Source organism: Alosa sapidissima, chromosome 7 (genome assembly GCF_018492685.1).
Source record: "Alosa sapidissima isolate fAloSap1 chromosome 7, fAloSap1.pri, whole genome shotgun sequence".
Classification (NCBI taxonomy): domain Eukaryota; kingdom Metazoa; phylum Chordata; class Actinopteri; order Clupeiformes; family Clupeidae; genus Alosa; species Alosa sapidissima.
The window spans coordinates 28,928,183-28,947,133 of NC_055963.1; the positions used below are offsets into that span (position 1 = coordinate 28,928,183).

The 18,951-nt window shown below is 47.2% G+C and overlaps 1 protein-coding gene across 1 annotated transcript in view; it reads left to right on the top strand.

Annotated features, from left to right (window-relative positions):
* Positions 1-18,951, top strand: part of pex14 (peroxisomal biogenesis factor 14) — a 58,512-nt gene that overhangs the window by 37,304 nt on the left and 2,257 nt on the right. Inside the window, 7 exon segments of the mRNA XM_042097049.1 lie at positions 82-161; positions 163-214; positions 3,578-3,663; positions 7,423-7,434; positions 7,436-7,526; positions 11,645-11,742; positions 18,001-18,092. Of these exon segments, the coding sequence (XP_041952983.1) occupies positions 82-161; positions 163-214; positions 3,578-3,663; positions 7,423-7,434; positions 7,436-7,526; positions 11,645-11,742; positions 18,001-18,092 (511 nt within the window).

The window sequence follows — 18,951 nt, forward strand, 5'->3', positions numbered from 1 at the left end:
ACTGATAAAATCAGAAATGTTGTAAAAGTGCTGGTGTTATCTGATGGTGTTTTGTTTTCTTGTTTTTGTCTCTCTGTGCAGGTCTGACAGATGAGGAAGTGGAGCAGGCCATCCAGCGCGCGGGCGTCACGGACGAGCCGCAGGCCTTGGCCCCCACCCCCCTGGGGCCCCCCCCACCTCATACACCCCTCCCAGCTGGCCCCTATACCACACAGTGAGTGCCCTTCTGCTCAACTCTACATGCATCGTAACCACTAACCCCTGCACCCCCCACTCCCCACGCACACAGTGATTTACTGTGACCGTGGTGAGAGACCAAAGGAGCTGGCCTCCACCAAAGTGCCCCTAATGCTTTGGAACGGGTCATTTTTGCGAGCTCCATGAATGGAAGTATGCAAGTGTGCCTATTGAGTTTAGCCCAAGAACAGACTAAACAGTCTAACCCCTGGTTATAATTGATTGCTCCAGTCTACTCCGCAGTCCTCTCGATTCATCGCCATATTTACAATAAATGCATACAGTAAGTCTCTCCCTGCCACTTCCTAAAGCTGTGGTTATTGTAACACAGTAACGCATAGCTCCGGCACTTGCAAAGGCCTGTAATTAATTCCGATCCGACTCTATGACAATGTGGGCCATGTGATATCCTGACCACTCCATCACGCTGATCTGCCGCAATCCCGTCTCTCTCTCCCTCTCTCGCCCTCCCTCCCTCCCTCTCGAGGCCACCCAGGAAAGGGCCTGGCCGACCAGTATCTTTATTACCACGGCGGGTTATGAGCCGGCCGGCCGGCTACTACCGCCTGATTTACCAATGCAGAATGCAGAAAGTCCGCATAATGCTTAACCCGTATGACAATGATTCCAGATGTATTCCACCCTCATTTATTACTGCACCGTCCTTGACTCCCCGGCATCTCATGTTTTGTAATGAAAGTGATGTTGATGGGATGGCCATGTAGTTAGGCTCCAGCCGGACTATAGTGGGGGGTTTTATATCAAAACGGCTATAAGAGAAGTGCATAATGAGGTGAGTGCCGCGAGTCTTGTACGGGGGTCAGGCTGAGAAGAGGGGGCCACCTCTCTTTGATGTCCTTGTTACGGGGACGATACGCGGGGACCCGCATCCATCTCTGTCGGAGTAATGGATACTCTGATCTCTATTTTCAACCCGCGGAAGGACAGTAAGGCCTCTTCTGAACCCAATAAATTTGAGAGGAGATTGGAAAAACGGGGGGAATGGACTGCTCTAGCCTCACACCGTAAGTGACCAAATAAAAAGCAGTCCCAGAGAGTGGGCGAGATGGGAAGTGGGAGAGAGGGTTGTAGGAGGGAGGGGTGGCGTTGAACTCAGATGGGCTTTGCTAGGCTGGGTCTGGGGTTGGGGTTGGCCTCCTAGAGTCCAGAGGAATGGCCATCCTCGTCAAGGACTTGAACCCCCCACCCCACCCCACCCCCACCGATGCCTTCCCTCCAAGGCCACTTCAGCAGCAGTGGTAGCAGCTTGTCAACCAGCCATGGATCTGGAAACATTGGCACATCTCAGCTCTAAACTTGCATTAGACCTTAAAGCCGATCATCGTCTTAAACCCTCTTTAGGTCCTGCAGCTTATCCTGGCATTAAGCAGGTGTTATTTTATACAGGTCTGTTTACCTTCCAGCCTGGTGTGTGTTTAAGTAATAAAATTGCAGCAAAGCCCACAGTAAAGGCCCAATTCAGTCGAATGTCCTGTGAATTTTGTTAGTCCTCAACCTTCGCATGCCACAGCTCATCCTGTGTTGTACCTGCTCTGCCAAAAACCCGAGAGACAGCTAGAAACGTTCATGAAATGCACTTGTTTACTGTCTGGGCTGGAATGACAGAATCTGATGAGTAACTTGGCATTGGAGTATTTGGGATTTCTTGCCTGAATGTGCTGTGGAAGTGCAAGTGCCCCGAGGCAAGGAACATCACCTGGCCTAACCTCGAATGACGTACAGCAAAGGGAATGACTTCAGAATTTTATTTACACGTCAAATCGCATGAGTGTCATCAAAAATTTAATCAGCTGCTAAATCGACCGTGGTGACTTGTTTTTTCCTCAAAGCATCAGGAACACGATTTGCCTTCATGAAAGAAATTACAAAAACAAATCGAAGAGTCAATTTGGCCAAAGTGTACTTGCTCCATTATTAAGAAGGTTATGTTTTTCGTTGTGGTTTGTTTGTCTGAAGTGGATCCAAATCATGGGGTGGATCCACAAATGTATTTCTCTTTCTTTAACTTTCGGAGGTCTGAACTGACTGAATGCCCTTCTAGTTTTGGAGTATAGGGAAACCATACATGTTATTGCTAAATTTCTCACCATTTGTCAAATAATGCATATTGTGTAACTGATGTCTTTGAAATAGGGCATGACTGGTGTCTCTGGAATCTTTAATTAGTATTTAATAAGGTTCTTATAGTCAGGAACTATGTTTATGCACATACTTTACTACTATGTTTATGCACAATTTTTTTCAGTCAAGCAGGATATAGCCTTTGACTTTTATTTAGCATCATTCACACTTTGTTTCACTGCAATTATTTTGTTTTGCTTGATTCATGGTATGCACAGGTGTTAGGACCTGCTTTGTATCTCGTGTGAGTCCTGACAGACTTACTTGTCTCTTAAGCAAATGTCTGCTGTCATTTCTTGTCAGTTTATGCTGCGGGAGTTGCTTACTTTTTTATATCGAGGGCAGGTTTGGTTGTTTTCTTTTTTCTCTCTCTCTCTTTTTTGCTGGGTAAACCTTCTGTAGAGACTGAGAAAGGGTGAGAGCAGAGGGGGATGTGAGAAGGGTTTGATGTGGTTTGCATTTCCTGGTGTGTACTACGCTGCTAGTGACTTTGCTAAAGTGCAGGCAATCCTCATGACAAGAACCCTCTCCAACTGAACTTTCATTAACACTCGCTAGTGACATCATTGCTAAATGAGTGCGAGAAAAGGGATATTTATATAAGAAAAGAAATGGGAGTTTTTTTTCGGAGGGGGATTTCCACTGACTAAACTCCCCATGTTGACTCACAGACTCTCAGCCTCCTCATGTAACGTATACAGCAGGTGCAGGTGTAGCCCAAGCCTTGGCTCATACTGTTCATCAAATAGGCATTCTTTTCCTTGATCTGCTAACAGCATTTTGTGTCTGAATGCAAAACCTGTCATGATTCATTCAACATCTACAGTATGACTTATAAACTCAGCTGTTTTGTCAGTTTTGACGAGAAACCATTTATTTGTTTGTTTTGAAAACCAAACTCAAATTAATTCCTCTTGGCATTCTCGGAGGATGATTACGGTCTTGCTCAGTATGGTTTAAAACACAGCTTACTCTATAACATCACAAGCAAAATAAATGTAGCATTTGCATTTTTCAATTACTCTCAACACCTCCCCAGCCCCACCCCACCTGCATTTACATTTGCTTCTAGCTGGCGGCGGTTTTAATAACTGCTGCAAGTATGACAACTTGCTTGAGTTGTTGTCATCCTTAAGAAAGAGTAATATGTGGCGTTGTGTGCTCATCTGTTGTTGTTTGTGTCCGTGTCCTCCTACAGGTGCTCCAGGGTACAGATGGAGAGACTACGGCGCTCTGGCCATCATCATGGCTGGCATGGCCTTTGGCTTTCATCACCTCTACCGGGTAGGTCACCCCCCCACTCATTCATCAATGTCTCCTAGGTCCACGCAAGAGATTGTAACAAGGGAACAGGCTTGTCAGTTTTCAGCAGCTGTGCTCAGTAGCCTGTTGAGTGTGTGCTTAACACCACTATAGTTTAGTAGTGTGCTAAGTCTTTGTCCCCCTCGGGGAAAATTATTTTTCCGTTGTTAGCCTGTATGGTTGTTTGAGTAGGTAATTGGCTGTTTAGCCCAAAATGTGCAGTGAAGATCACCCCCATCTTTAGTTGCTAAGGCTAGTCTGGTGTGCGTCATGGACATGACCTCATCCCAACCTAAGTCCTTTTCCTCAACAACCCCCTGATCTTTACTTTTTTTCCTGCCTTTCTCACCCCCCTCCCCCATTTTTGGAACAAAAAAGATGAAAAAAAAAAAAAGGAAAGCGGCTCGGTCAGTGCCTCGGCACGTGTCCCTTTGATGTGTATGTGTGTGTAGGATGTATTTGTGCTGGGCTGTGCGTTTGTTCGGCCCGAAGGCGGTGGTGAGCGGGCTGCGCGGTAGTGTGCCGGGCAGCGGGAGGGGAGGTTGCCGAGCGCGCATGGGCCTGCTTTCCCCACCAACACTAATCCCCACGCCGACCGCAGAGTGGCATGTGGAGTCGATTAGTGAGTTTTATAGGTGGTTTGGAGTGAAGCATATGAACCCCCCCCACTCACCCCCACCCCCAACCTCCCATCCTGAGATGACCAAATGTGTGTGTGTGTGTTTGTGTTGCCCACTTGGGCATGTGTGTGTCCACGTGTGTGTGTAAGTGTGTGAGAGACTGTCGCTGACTTACAGCACTCCCATGATGTCATGCGCAGCGGAGCGGGCTCCTGGCGCTTTATTTGTCGTTGCGGGCGCACACGGCCCAGGCTTGGCGTCAGGCTGCGGTGGAGCGCTCGCTCGAAACCGCCGTTCTCGGGCCCACTTCAGTCGCCGCGGTCCCCCGGCCTTCTGCCGCTGCCTGGGCCTGTGTAGGCATCATGGCAGACGGCCCTGACCTGGCCGGGTGGTTGCAGGAGGGAGCTGGACAGGGGCAGGGGCAGGAGTGCCAGGGTGCAGAGAGCCCAGTGCTGGGCTGTCACTGGCCTGCTGGGAGACGAGATGGTGGAAATGTGACACCATGTGTTCTGATGATGATTTTGTGTGTGTGTGTGTGTGCATGCAGCAGGCAAGCCATGAACGACCAAATAAATGATTCTGTTTTGCATCTTTTTTCTGTGTGTTCTCTCTGAGATCTATTTGAAAAACTATTTTTGGCTTGTATCTGCTTGCATTATTTCCTCATATTTCTTTCATACGGCATCTCATCTCTCACACATCCTCATCACTCTTTATCTCATCACCAACCCCAGCATTCTCTCTCTCTCTCGCTCTCTCTCTCTCTCTCTCTCACTGTCCCTTCTCACCCTCTCTTTCTCCCTCACTCTCCTCTCTCCCTCACTCTCTCTCTCTCCCTCTCCCTCTCTCTGTGTCGTACTCTCGACCTCTTTCTCTCTCACGTCGTCTTTCACACCCTGTCTGTCATTTGCCGTGCCCGTCCTGTTGCCCTGTGCCCGGCGCGGTGCGGTGCGGTGCCGTCGGCGCATGCCCACGGTGGTATGGGAGGTGGGATTCCCCGGCGTGAACCCACTGCCTACCATCATGTCACCAGAGCGGGCACCAGGCGTGCCATATGCCCGCTCGCACCCCCTCCCCGCGCCCGCATACTTTATATATGCTATAGGACGTTGTGCCACCGCCGCGCGCACAGCAGCCAACTTATTAATTACGACGGTGTTGACACTTATTTAATCTTTTTCAACTTAAAAGTGTTTATTACCTCTCCCGGTGTCAACAATGCTGGCTTGGCTGCGAAGAAAGTTGCCTGGGCCAACTGCTCGGCTCCGCTCGGAGACGGCTTCCTGCCGGGTTGTTTGTTCGTGCTGCTGGACATGTCTGTCACAGTGTCTCCGCATTTTTTGGGTGTTGTCATGGCTCTTTTCACATCTGCTCCTCACAATATAGAGCCTGGTGAATAGTGCTGAAATGATGTTACAGTGCCCCCCCCCCCCCTTTTTAACAAACACATGCCTGTGGAAGTAAAATGTATGTTGGTCATGATTTTGAAAAAGTGTCACACCCATCTTTTTGTTTTGAATATGGCATCTGACGCAAACTGAGCAGGCTGCCTGCGACACTAGCTGATAGGGGCCTCATTAAGCTCGAGTGCATTTTTTTTTGCCCCTGTCCCTTGTGCCACATTTGGCGAGCGAAAAAAAAAAAAAAAAGGGGGAAAAAAAAACAACAGACACTTGGCGATCTCCTGTCTGGAGTTTTCTTGACACCCACTTTTTAAGTGGTGGGCGACTTTTAAGGAGCAGAAGGTTGGAAGCGACTGCCAAACCTGGATGCTCAGAGCGCGCGCATGAGAAGTGCTTGTTGTACAAGGCTTTGCTCTGACAAGCAATTGTCTGCGGAAGGTGACATGTTCTAATGGATCCGCCAGCCCGTGGGCAGAAAGGCCTAATGAAGTTGAACCCGGAGTCACGCCCCATTGCTTAATTCTTGGCCTGGATGTCAGCTATTGAGTCAAATTGCTCTGAATGAAGTGAGAAAACCACAAGACTTTCCACCAAGACTTGAGAGGGGCGGGGCGGCCGAGGGGGGGGGGGGGGGGGTGGGGGTGTTGCACAGACGTGGACTTTTTCGGAATTCAGTTTAATAACATTCGGCGCCATTTCTCACCAAAATAAACACTGCAAACATCTCAGCTATGCAGACCATATATAGAATGCCAGAATCACCACAATGTGTTATATTGCGTAAGTTGAATTACTGGGAAGATGTGTTCTTTCTTAAAAAGCCACTTCCTCCGCATTCTCCTTTGAACTATGCCCTGTTTGAACCGCCTCAGATGAGGTAGGCCCACTGTGGTAGGCTCTCTCTCTTCTGGGTTATGTTCCAAGAGGATAGGATAACAGACATTAGGACTGGCTCTCAGTCATTGCTGTTGCACTAGTAACACAACACATATCCATACACACACACACACACACACACACACACACACACACACACACACACACACACACACATATATAAACGCATGCATACACACACACAGTAGTCTCACACTAACCATTCAGTCACTTTAAATCGTTGTTAGACTAACCATAACCAGTATTGTGTCTGTCAGTTTTTGATTTTGTCTGAAAACCTGAAAGACAGCTCCACAGTGAAGCCAAGTTCTGGCGGTTTTGTCTTTCCCATATTCACTTTCAGTTCTCCGTTCTCCATCTATCTCTGTGATACTCCACAGAATAAATACATCACTCCGACTGAATCAGTTTTTCCGGTGAGCCACAGATCTTGTGGAAAGCACACTCTTTCTTTCTCTCTCTCTCTCTCTCTCTCTCTCTCTCTCTCTTTCTTTCTTTTGCTTTGCTTTCATTTCCAACCTCCGGGGTGAGTTGGTTCCAAATGTGCTGCCCACCTCCCCCATTGTCCCAAATCCATCAGCCCTGTGTGTTGGTGGCAGTGGACGACTGGTCACTCACCCCCGTGGGCGTCAACCACCTTGTCCCTTTTACTCGGAGGTTTCAGTGATGACTACCCGTGCCCTCCTCCTCATCCAACCCCCCCCCCCCTCCACCACACACACACACACACATCCACCTCCCCCCCCAACCCCCCCCCCCCCCCCCTTCTCCGCGCTGCTTTCTGTGGAAATTGTAATGGTGTGTCATGTCTTTAATTGCAGAAGTACATCCTTCCCCCTCATTATGGGCAGCCGCGAGGACAAGAAGCATCTGCAGCGCATGGAGGCCAGCATGGCGGAGATGAGTGGCACGCTGACACAGACAGGTGAAGATTAATATCTTCATCACTTCTCCTCCCTCCTTAACATTTTCCTTCATTTATCTGTCGCCAAAATCTGCTCACATTTTACAAATGACGCTGCTGTCATTTTGCTTTAATTTGAAATTGGTTGTTTACTGTCAGCTCAGCCTCAATTAATTACGTTTCGCTGAAAAGCTCTTAACCTCAGAATATTAATGAGGGCGAGAGAAATGACAGCATTTCTTTTTTTTTTTTTTTTCAACCACCCCCACACCCCCTTAAACTCCATGGCGAGAAAGTTCATTTTAATTTCTGGCATGGAAGTGTGTGTGTGTATGTGTATGTGTATGTGCTTGTGTATGTGTATGTGTGTGTTGGGCATGTTTGCGTGTGTGTATATGTGTATGCTCATAGTGGGTGCGTGTGTGTGTGTGTGTGTGTGTGTGTGTGTGCGAGGGACCAGGATTGTGCTGGTGATTAAGTGTGTTTGGTGACAGGTGCGTCTGCCGCAGTCGGACAGGTGAGGAATTTCAGCCCGCCTGACTGTGAGGGACGCATACCTCCCCTGCCAGCACCCCCCCCCCCCCCCCCCCCCTCCCTGGCACCCCCCTCGTTTCCCCCGTCGCCCCCGTGTGTAATTAAACAAGCCGGGAAGCATGAAAGCTGAACGCGGGACATTTCTCACCCAAAGAAACTTTGTCTCGTTAGTGCTGCCGCGGAGGACAGAAGCACCGCTGTGTCCCCCCCCCCCCCCTCCAGTTTAAAGGATGCCTTGTGCAGCAGCCAAGAAGGACATCAGCGCAATAGACACGAGAGTTTGATAAGCCTCTCCTCCAATGTGTGATCCAAAGACAGATTACACACAACAAGATGCAAAACATTCTCAACACAGCTGCGGAGCTCTTTTGTTTGTGTGTTTTTTGTTTGTTTTTATTTATTCATGTTTATGACTGTAAGCCCCATATTGGAAACAACTCATTGGGAGTATGATGAAATGATGACAGAAGGTAATCTACACTGAGAACTAGAAAAGCCCTTGTCTTTTGTCCGTAGTTAGCCGCAGTTTGGCGAAAGCAAAGGGAAGCCATTGGACAGTGTTGCTTTCCCAGGCAGGCAAACAGAGGAACCAAACGCTTTGTTTTACCCAGGCTGTGTGGATATCGTTGTCCGTCATGCTCTCTCTGGCGTGCTCACAACACATCCATTGTTTTACGAGGCCCTGGGTTGCAAAATAAGCAAATCGAATGCACAATTAAGTTGCCAAAGGACATTGCCAGTTGCCAGCATAGTCATCCATTCTGCTGTGTTTTAATACACCTTTAAATCATTATTCTGTGAGCGGTCGGGGGGGGGGGGGGGGTCAGACTGGCTGAAGATAAAGTACCATTTTAGTATCTTCCGTATTTGAATCTAATCTTGCATGTCTATTGTGTGTGTGTGTGTGTGTGTGTGTGTGTGTGTGTGTGTGTGTGTGTGTGTATGGCGTGCAAGGCTTGCTGTGTGTGGCTTGCTCTATCTGATTAACAAATGAGACTCTGAGTCGTATATTTTTTTTGTGTTCCACGTATGCAAAAAAAGGAGATTTCCTCTGTTAACATATTTCCCTCTGCCTGTCTCTGTCTCTTTAGTCCCTTTTGAAGAAATACAACGACGGAACTTGGGCATTGTTTATTGTCTCATGCAAGTCCGTCTACACACACACACACACACACACACACACACACACACACGCGCACAGTTGCCCTGAGGAAAACCTGTCACTCCTGTGTGTGAATTTCCAGGCGGAAAAAGCTCTACCTCGCCCCAGCCACTCAGTCCGTCACACCGCTGATATAATTTGCTGTGGCTGCAGTAGCCGAGGCTGCTATTGTAGTTAATGACTGTTTCAGTTAGCAGTGGGGAGAGGGTTGCAATTACACTGAGAGCCCCCCACACAATACCCCCCCCCCCCCCCTCTCCCTTCACTGCTCTGCTCTCCTCTCCTTTCCTCTCCTCGCAACGTGAGTAATAGCCGCGGACTGCCTTTGCCCGAGCCCCTTGTTAAAGTTCATGTGTTTCTCCGCCACCGAACGCACCAAAGTGATGTATCCTTTTGAATGCGGCGGCCGCCTCTGAGTGGGCCCTGACTCCCATTATGCTCCCCCTCAAACCCCCCACCCCCCCCCACCCCCCTCACAACTTCACACACAGACAGCTAATGAATGGGTCTTGGAAGGCCTTCAGCGGCACAAGCAGGCCCATGATGGAATTGCGGCGGCTGTTCCGGGCCCCCTTTTGTCGGCCCGAAGGAGCATATTGGTGACCAGCTGGCCATTAAAGACACAGACAGGGCCCGGACATATGTAGTGTACATTATGTGGTGGTATTTACTGAATAATTTACTGAATACACAGACAAACACACACACACACAAACAGACACAGACACACACATGGCCTGGCCTGGCTCCGCACAGCAGCTGGGGAGACCACTCGCGCAGCATCTCAAATTCACCCCCTGTCTCCTGTGCTCCTACAAAGAGAGCATTTGTTTCAACTGCGGCCAGGGGCCAGACAGTGTCTGTCACTCACGTTGAGTGTTTGAAAACATTATCCCGAGGACCTGTTTTTGCCTTTTCGCTCTAAGGAGCACAGTGGGCATTGAACCAGACACCTAACCAGATGCCAGAAGGACATCAAGTGTGTATTTAACCATCTTGCCTACTGCGGTAGCATTGTGGTCCTTTTGTTTTTAATACAGAGTGTTTATTGCGCGATTCCCATAATGGCTGGTAACCAGACTGTGGCTACTGGTGTCCCCACATTCTTATCCCTCGTCTCACACGCTCTCAGCCAGAGTCCTCCTCCCTCCCTGTCCTCTATCCACCCTCTCCACAGCTCAGCCCTCCTGCCTACCCAACAGCTGTCGCAGGGCTCTGGGCGAGCTGTGGACACGAGGTGTCTGCCGCAGGACAACCGCTAATGTTCATGATGTGCGTTAGCTTGTGTTTTGAAAGACCCCATTCTCTCCCAGTACAGCCTGTGGTAGCGGGGGCAGAGAAAGGGGGGTGGGACTGTAAGGGTCGAGGGGCGTACCAGTAGCCGAGTGTTTGCGAAGCCAACAGTCGACAGCTCTAATATCTGTTGATGCTAATCCAATTAGACTTAACACTTTTTTGCCAAGCATGATTTATAGGCACCTTTTATTGGTTTTCTGTAACATAATCAGCGGGGGAAACCTAATGCATTGTTTGGGAATGCGTGTGTGACTGGAAGCAGAGGCGGGTGGTGGTGGTGGGGGGTGGGGGGGGGGGGTGGTGGGGCAAGACTAGCCAGTCAGCCGGCCGGCAACAGGCTCCCTGTGTGTTCTGAAACGATACACCCACCGCCGCCAGCTCCAGATTCTCCCCCATCTTATTGCCTTTTATTCCACTCCGATCCTCGCAGTGCCATCCCCAACCGCTTAAACGCATAATTCAATCTTTAAAGTGGGAGCGAGTCGGTGAAAAAGAAAAACAAAAATGGAGGGGCCGCAGTTATTGAGATTAGCACCAACACTTCGTCTGGGCTCCCCTCCTTCCGCCCCCAAATAAGAGGGAGTCAGATATTTTTTGCTGCCTTGTTGGTTGTTTGAAACATTGGAGATGCATCTGAAACCCATGTTTAGACAGCTAATGGAGGTTTATAGACTGTGATTTAATAGAAGATCAGACAGTTGTGATTAATCTCGGTGCGGCTCCCTTTGTACGTATCCATTACATTACTGACAGAGGTGCAAATCAAATCACAGGAGTTTGCTGGAGCTGAAGGTAATTGGAGAAAAATGTGCTTTTTGAAAACCTGAATAACTCTGGCGAAAACAGGGGGGGGGGGGTTGTGTTGGATTGCTGTTGACACGGGACACGGCTGCCATAATGATTCTGTTCGTCAGCGGTGTATGCTCATTCATCAGGGTTTTTCTCCAAATGAGCGCTAAGGTGGCTCACAACCTTGTCTGTATGGAAATCCATTTTTTAATATGGTCCCTTATATTCACTTTGTTATCCTTGGCTCTCTCTCACTCTGTGTGTGTGCGTGCGTGCGTGCATGCATGTCTGTGTGCCTGCGTCCGTGCTTGTGTGTGTGTGTGTGTGTGTGTGTGTGTGTGTGTGTGTGTGTGTTCAGTCACCCAGCTGCAGGTGACCCTGGCCTCGGTGCAGGAGCTGCTGGTGCAGCAGCAGCAGAAGATCCAGGAGCTGTCTAACGAGCTGACCACCTGTCAGGTATCCACACCCCTCCTACTCAATTACACACACACACACACACTGCATGGCCCTTCTTTTGGAGACACACACACACACAATGGTTCTGCAGTACTACACACCTCTTCACTAAAGGGAGATGTCCCTGATATAGACTATGCATATTTCAGACTTAAACAGTCTGACTGACGTCGTTTGAGCAAGTTTCAGGTCTGGTCTGTCAAACTGAGATGCCTGGTTGAGAAACAGTAATGCTTCTCTCAGGTAGATTTTTATCTGTGTGCCTTTTTCTGAAATGCCTGCATATATTCAGTTGTTGTCTCTGACATGACACTGCCCCAACCTCACAAATATTTATCACCGGTGCACAAAAAATAAGAGGCATTCCTTTCTTTTATAGGCATTCCTTTCTCATGATCACAATCACTGTTAGAAAAACAAGTAAGGTTGAAGTCATGGGTCTTCTTTTGAGATGAGAAAGAATCTGACTATGAATCGGTCACATTCCTTTCACAGTACTAATCTCAGACGTCCTCCAATGGCATCATGCTGCATCCTGCAACCTCTGTTATTTTTTTTGACTCTGCTATGTGAAAGTAGATTTATGACATGGCATGGCTGAAAGGCATCTCATATTTGCTGCCTCTTGAACTCTTCCTACTTTTTCAAACTAAGGCGCAACCTCTGAGAAGCCCTAACACAGTGTTAAAAACAATCGGACAGTAAAAAAATAGATTTGATTAGATTAGATTCAACTTTATTGTCATTGTGCAGAGTACAAGTATAGAGACAATGAAATGCAGTTCCAAAAAAATTCCAACTGTCAACGTTTTATTGGTACTGATACCTTGAACTGGCAAAAAAAAAGATTAAGTAAATAAACATTCCCACTGACGGGCGTTATAGATAGATAGATAGATAGATAGATACTTTATTGATCCTCAAGGGGAAATTCAAGATTCAAATTATGTGTGAGCTGCGGTAAAGGCACAAGTCCTGTCCATGATATTCGTGAGCCAACAATGGGTGAAGTCATCACACCACACTTCAGTATTCAGAAATCCGGTTTTCTATTTCCGGCCTAAGCTGCGTTGTATTGATTTTAATGTGATGGTAGACAGTGTCTGACGTATCTTAAGCCATGTAAAAGTAAACTTATATGTTTTGTTTTTTTTGTCAGTCATATAGACTATCCATATTGAGTGCAGAATTGTCAAGTTAAAGATTATTCTAGTTAGCCTGCTGAGACTGCACCAAGTTATTATGTAAATAGAATGGACGGAAGATGAAAAACGTTTTTTACAGGGTTTCACGAATAAGGTGGATAGGTGTGGTGGCTGGCGTCTGAGGGCCAGGCTTTCCCATCCAGCGACAGGCCCAAGCCACCCGCCAAGCTTGTCTTTAGGAGGCACTTTGAGGCCAGCATGTTTCCTGCCTGGCAGGCTGGATCTGAGGGCTCCTCGCGAGCTCGTCTCTCAAAAAAACCACACGTCTAATCTCTTATATCAGCTGCAGTGTGTCTTAAGACTGCAAAGATTAGAGACTCCTCATCTTTTGCTTCCTCTTCGTTTCTATTGCAGCCATCAATTTGACTTGTCAGCCTCCAAAGCAGTCTTAACTGTCTTAACCGTCTTAACGGAGCTGTGTCATATGTACCGCCATACGTTTTCTGAATAAAAACAAGCAATAGTGCTGTACTCGAGGGTGGTTACATTTTAACCCATACCAGCCTTTCACTAGATTCATTTCAGTTTTTGCAAATTTACACAAAATATAGTTTATAAAAAGTAATTCTGCTGTGGTAAAACTGGAGGCATTTGCACAATAACAACAGAACATCAGTCAGTTGGTCTGGGAAATACCACTGCACAATACAATGTGTTATAACTGGAATTTCCAAGTGATTGTGTTAGAATCTAATTCTAAAATAGCTCTTCCAAAAATTGACACCGCCCATGTAGTGTTATCCCAACATCTGCCAGTTGTGTTTGTCATTCATGGTACTACATCATGCTTCTCTCCTGTCACCGTTTTCCCCGTTCAGCCATTTGGTTGCTCATTACCTTTCATTACATTCCTCATCATCACTATATGTGCTTCACTACCTCTTTAAAAGCCTTTGTCTATAATTCATAAAACATTGCCTGCATGCTAGGCAAAAATTGGGCATTAAAGTTTGTGTCTACGTACCTTTTAGTGTTTAAGCCTCGCTTTGTGTCTTCTAACACACGGTGCCAGCGAAACGGGTAGGAAAAAAAGCTTTTGAATTGCAACTGAGATAATGTTTTATGTCCACAGCTTGTTAAGCACATGGGTGTTTGAATGTAGCATCTGGATCCAGCAGGAAAGCATATGTGAACACATCTGCCTTCAAGCGCAATTGTGGGAGAAAAATATGAATCCTTCCCCCACCCGCTCTTTCTCTCGTCTTTTCTGTTCCCTCTGAAGTTTATCAAAACTGTCGACTCACCATTCAGGGCCTCCTCCTTAGTCCCTTTCCCAATGTCCCTTTATCCGTACTCCCTGACTCAGCAAAAAGCTTGCACCGCATCAGTGAACAAGGCAGGCCTCTAATCAAACGTCGAGGAACTGGAGTTTTGCTGCCGTCTATTGTTGAGTACACTTTCGTTTTCCCCAACTAACTTCAATTTGACTATCGCTTCCCTTCAAAGTCAAAGGAGAGACGTAAACAATAAACAAACAGAAAAAAGAAAAGAGAAATTGAATTAAAGCGTGTCGCTCTCATTTGCCATGAGTGCCTTGTTGGACGGCACTAGTTTATAAAAAGTATATTTCACATCAAAACACCCATTAAACAAATCATAAAGTCTGCTTTATGGCCATAGTGTTGATCTTAAATTTTCTGTGAGGGATGCTGGCCCCTGTTGTCTCGAGCCATATGGGAAATTGGAAAATTGTTTTCAGGTCTGGGGCGACCGATTAAAAACACATGTTGAGCCGCTGCACTACTTATCATTTTCAGTTGCCCCCCCCCCCCTTCTCTCTCAGTTCTGGCTTTTTGCCCCCCCTCCTCCTCGCAGCACGCCGCTCTTGGCAATTAAGGCCCGTAACACGGAAATGTGCCTTTAACCCAAAACACATGGCAACTTCTGTTTCCTCGGCAGCTAAGTAAACATTTCTTATAGTCCCAAACCACCGAATTACAGTGTGTTCTTTGGGTATGTTGCAAGGCGGTGCTGATATAAACACACTGGGTTTGCTGTGGTGAAACGCGCCCGGGTCGCCGCGGCGAGACATTTACATGCCTGGCGTGCTCTTATTGCACAGGCTCTGTGCTGTGTCACATCTCAAGTTAGCATCTAATCTTCATCCGGCGGAATTCCCTGCTTCACTATCACTTGTTAATGTTAATTCCCGAAGGCAGAGTGTGTTTCCAGTCGTTCTGGCTAAATGAATTTATTTCAGGATGTTATACATGCAAAGAAAAAGTGTTCGTTTCGGTTTTTTTTTTTTCTCCCTTCACAGATCTCTACTCGTTTGCTTTAATTGCTCCGCTGTTTAAATTCAGTGATAGTTCGCTCTATTAGCGGCTGCACATGAAAGATTAGGAACTGTTCAATTTGTAGCAAGAGGGCTCTGCCACTGGGATGGCGAATAAATAGACTGAAATAAATTGTTCTAGTGTTTTCACTCCAAACCCTCCCTGGGGATTTATTTTGAAGCCAATTCCACCATAAATATACATGCCCCTTTTTCCTCTTACAAGTGGTGGGGAATACTATCACTGCGCGTAACTGAATTAATTTGCATTCAGACGTTTTTAAATTCCTCCTTGTTAAGATATTATCGGAGCGCTAATGGTCTGCAGGCGTTGGAAGGCTTTAATGTATTCAGTGTCGAGGCTTGTCTCCAGGCCCTGTGCTCGAAGCCCTGCGCGTGTTTGTGTTACACCCTCGCGCTACGGAGCTGTCCTCCGCCGCCTCCTCCAGTAATTACCAGGCTGAGAAGGGGCAGTGTGCGGGACAGTAAACACCATTGACCTCCCCCACCCCGTCCCCCAGCTCCTCCAGACGCACCAACCCGTAACCGCACTCAACCGGATGAACACTTCCGCTAGCGCCCGGCCTAAGGCTTGAACCCAAGTTTTAATGGCTGTTGGCCCGACCTGCGTTTGCATGATCGAAAGTGACAGCACAGGCAGAAAGGGTGTTACCTGCGACTACCTGAGAAAGCGGCAGTGGCAGTAGCAGCAGCAAAAGCAGCAGCAGTGGAGTGATGCGCCCGGCAGTCTTAATATCTTTAGTCTTTTTCCCACCTTTTCTTATTTAGATTTTATGTTCGGGAAGTGTAAGCCGGTGCCACTGAAGCAATTATTTTTTTTTTTCATATCCAAAGGTGGAGTGAGGAAAGAGCCCATTCCAGCCGTATTATGTGGGGGCCGTGGGGACCGGGGGGATTAAGGAGGCTGTAATGAGGGGAAGCCTGTAATAAGAGTGTCTTCATCAGGCGTAATACGCACAGGTTAGATCAGATGGGCCCTAGAAAGAGACCGCCCCTCCCGACACACACGCGCACGCACACATGCACACACACTCACACACAGGACCTTATCAGGAGGGGTTTAGTAGCTGATAGGAGAGTGAAACTTCAACCTCTTTCACTCCCCTCCCTCACACACACACACCCCTCACTCCAAAGCCCCCTCTTTCCACTGTAAATGAGTCTGATCCCTTTCAGATGTGATTCAATTAATTTCCTTTAGATTAAATTACATGCACAAGAGTCCAAGTTACCCCCCTGCCCCCCTCCCTCCCTCCCCAGCTCACCCTTCCACGCAATAGGGGGTCTGTGGTTGCTAACTAGCTGTCTCTAGTGAGTCCCGGTTTCTTAATTACACTTTTATTTTTCTTTCTCTCACTTCCATTCTTCCAGTCTCTCTAGCTCCTTCATCTCTCACGTCTCCCTGGATGCCTTGTGGAGCGGACTGAGGGTGGGGTGGGTTGGGTTTGGGAGGAGACCTGTTTGTTTTTGTGTGGATGGTTCAAAGCAGCAGGTACACCTAGCGGGGTTGTTGTTGGTTTACTTGCACTCTCGCCGTGATCGCGGGACCAGACCCAAGAGCCTTCCCCGTAATCCTGGCAAACGTTTGCAGTCTGCAACGCTCACCTCTCTCCCTGGGCTCAGCCGGCGAATTAAAAAGAGTGAGCTCTCCAAAACGCACAAGTGCCGCTGTACATGATCCTCAGCTGAAAGAGAGGCAGCCCTTTGAAAAACACATTTAAAGAGCTTCCCTCCAGCAAGCTCGAGCCAGACAGTTTCTTGTTTTTTAAAACTTTGTGTTTTTGTGTTTCTTAAAGTTACCGGTCATTGTTCGATGACCTCATTAGACCATCTGTTCTTAAAATACAGTTAAGAAAGGGGGAAAATAGAGAGATGGATTTTTGATGGTAATTTGCCATTCAAATATTTGGAGGCCACTTCAATTGGACATCACTCCCCTTTGGCAATTCATCCCATGCCAGGCGGTATGTGATAACGTTCACTTGTAATAACCCCCCCCCCCCCCCTCCCTTTTCAGTCTCAGGTGCCAAATGAATGCTTCCATTGTTGTGAGGGAGACCTCTTATCAAACCCCCCTGTCCTGCTCAAATCAGCAGTCGGAAATATGGAAAAATATGTAAAAGCGCCATGATTAAATTCCCACTTGGCTTTTTCTCTTTTGCTTTTTATGGCAAAATCTTCCACGTCAGAAAACCAAGCTGAAAGGCCTCAATTGTATTTCCCCTGTTTTTTTTTTTTTCTCAGCCACTCTGAGCTTGACACTGTGAGTTGGGAGTGTGTGAGAGGAAACAGTCTTTATTTCTATATGTGTGTCAGTTCATCTGTTTTTGCATCGTTGCGTCACCTTTTGTCTTTAGTGCGCAAACATTAAGCATGCACTGAGAAGCCATGTGTGCATGCCACATTGGGAAATTTTGCCATAGCTATACATCAACTCAGTGACTCTTTCTGTAGAAGGTCCCCATGTCTGATTTACAAACAGTTTCCCCCTTTAGATGGATGCTATTCCTTTCCTTCATGGTTGTAATATCATATTTCCGTTATAACATTTACTCATCACTTAGAAGAGCAAGAGCTAAGGACTTAAGCGAGGAGAGTGTTTGTTTGAATGATCTTTCACTCCCCCCCTCTCTCTCTCTCTCGTTCTCTCTCCCTCCCTCTCTCTCTCTTGTTCTGTCTCTCTCTCTTTCTCTCCCTCCCTCCCTTGCCCTCTTTTTTTGCTCTCTCCCTCTCTCTCTCCCCCTCTTCTCTCCATAGGCCTCCTCCACCACCAATCGCATGCTGGAGTCCCAGACTGTTAATGAGCTGAAGGCGGAGATAGCGTCCCTCAAAGGCCTTCTCCTGAGCAGGTACAAGGGCCACTTAGCAGCATCCAGCACTCCTGCTCAGCCTGTGCTGTGTGGGGCCAGAGTCCTTCATGTCAGAGCCTTTGCCCTAAATATTTACACTAGTAACTGCACGCTCTCTGGGCCACCCATGGGCATATAAGCTATCTTCAGGTGTTAAGGCCGTTAGTTAACCCAGTTCTCAGGTGCTGAGTGGAAAAAAGATAAAATGATCAAATAGAGAAGTCAAACTGCTTAACTGTACGCTGTGGCATTCTGGTGCTGCCTGCAGTTGGGGGAATTTGCATAGCTGGGTACCCAACTTGAGGAAGTCATGCGGCTTCCATCTTGGGCGCATTCAGGCTTGGCCGTTTGTATTCTGCATGGATGTTTTAGCAGATAACTGCATTTGAAACATTTTGATCGGGAGCTGTCACATTTTCCCCTTCAGCAGGGCATGTCAGTGGAACTGGCTCATTACTGGTTAATGAGCCCTGCTGTACACCCAACAGGTCCCCTCACTGCCAGAAAACACATTTCTCTCACACCCTCATTAATATTCATTTGATTATGTATGTCATGCAAATTAAGATCTAAGTAGTTGTATGCGTCTGTAAAAAATCACACAGATAATAGCTCTCCATTTGGTGCTATTTTCTATTTTGCATTTTCTAAATCTGTGTATTTAATCTGTATCTGCCTTTATAAATGATGTTGTTATTTGTCTAATACACTTATATAGGGGTGAAACAGTGTGATGAAGACAAAGACACACCATCTGTTATCAGACATGTTTTTAAGGCCTGTACAAATCAAATGCACTGCTATCTAGCAATTGATCTCTTTTAAAGAGTGATGCTAACTTTGTTGAAGACTTACTTTA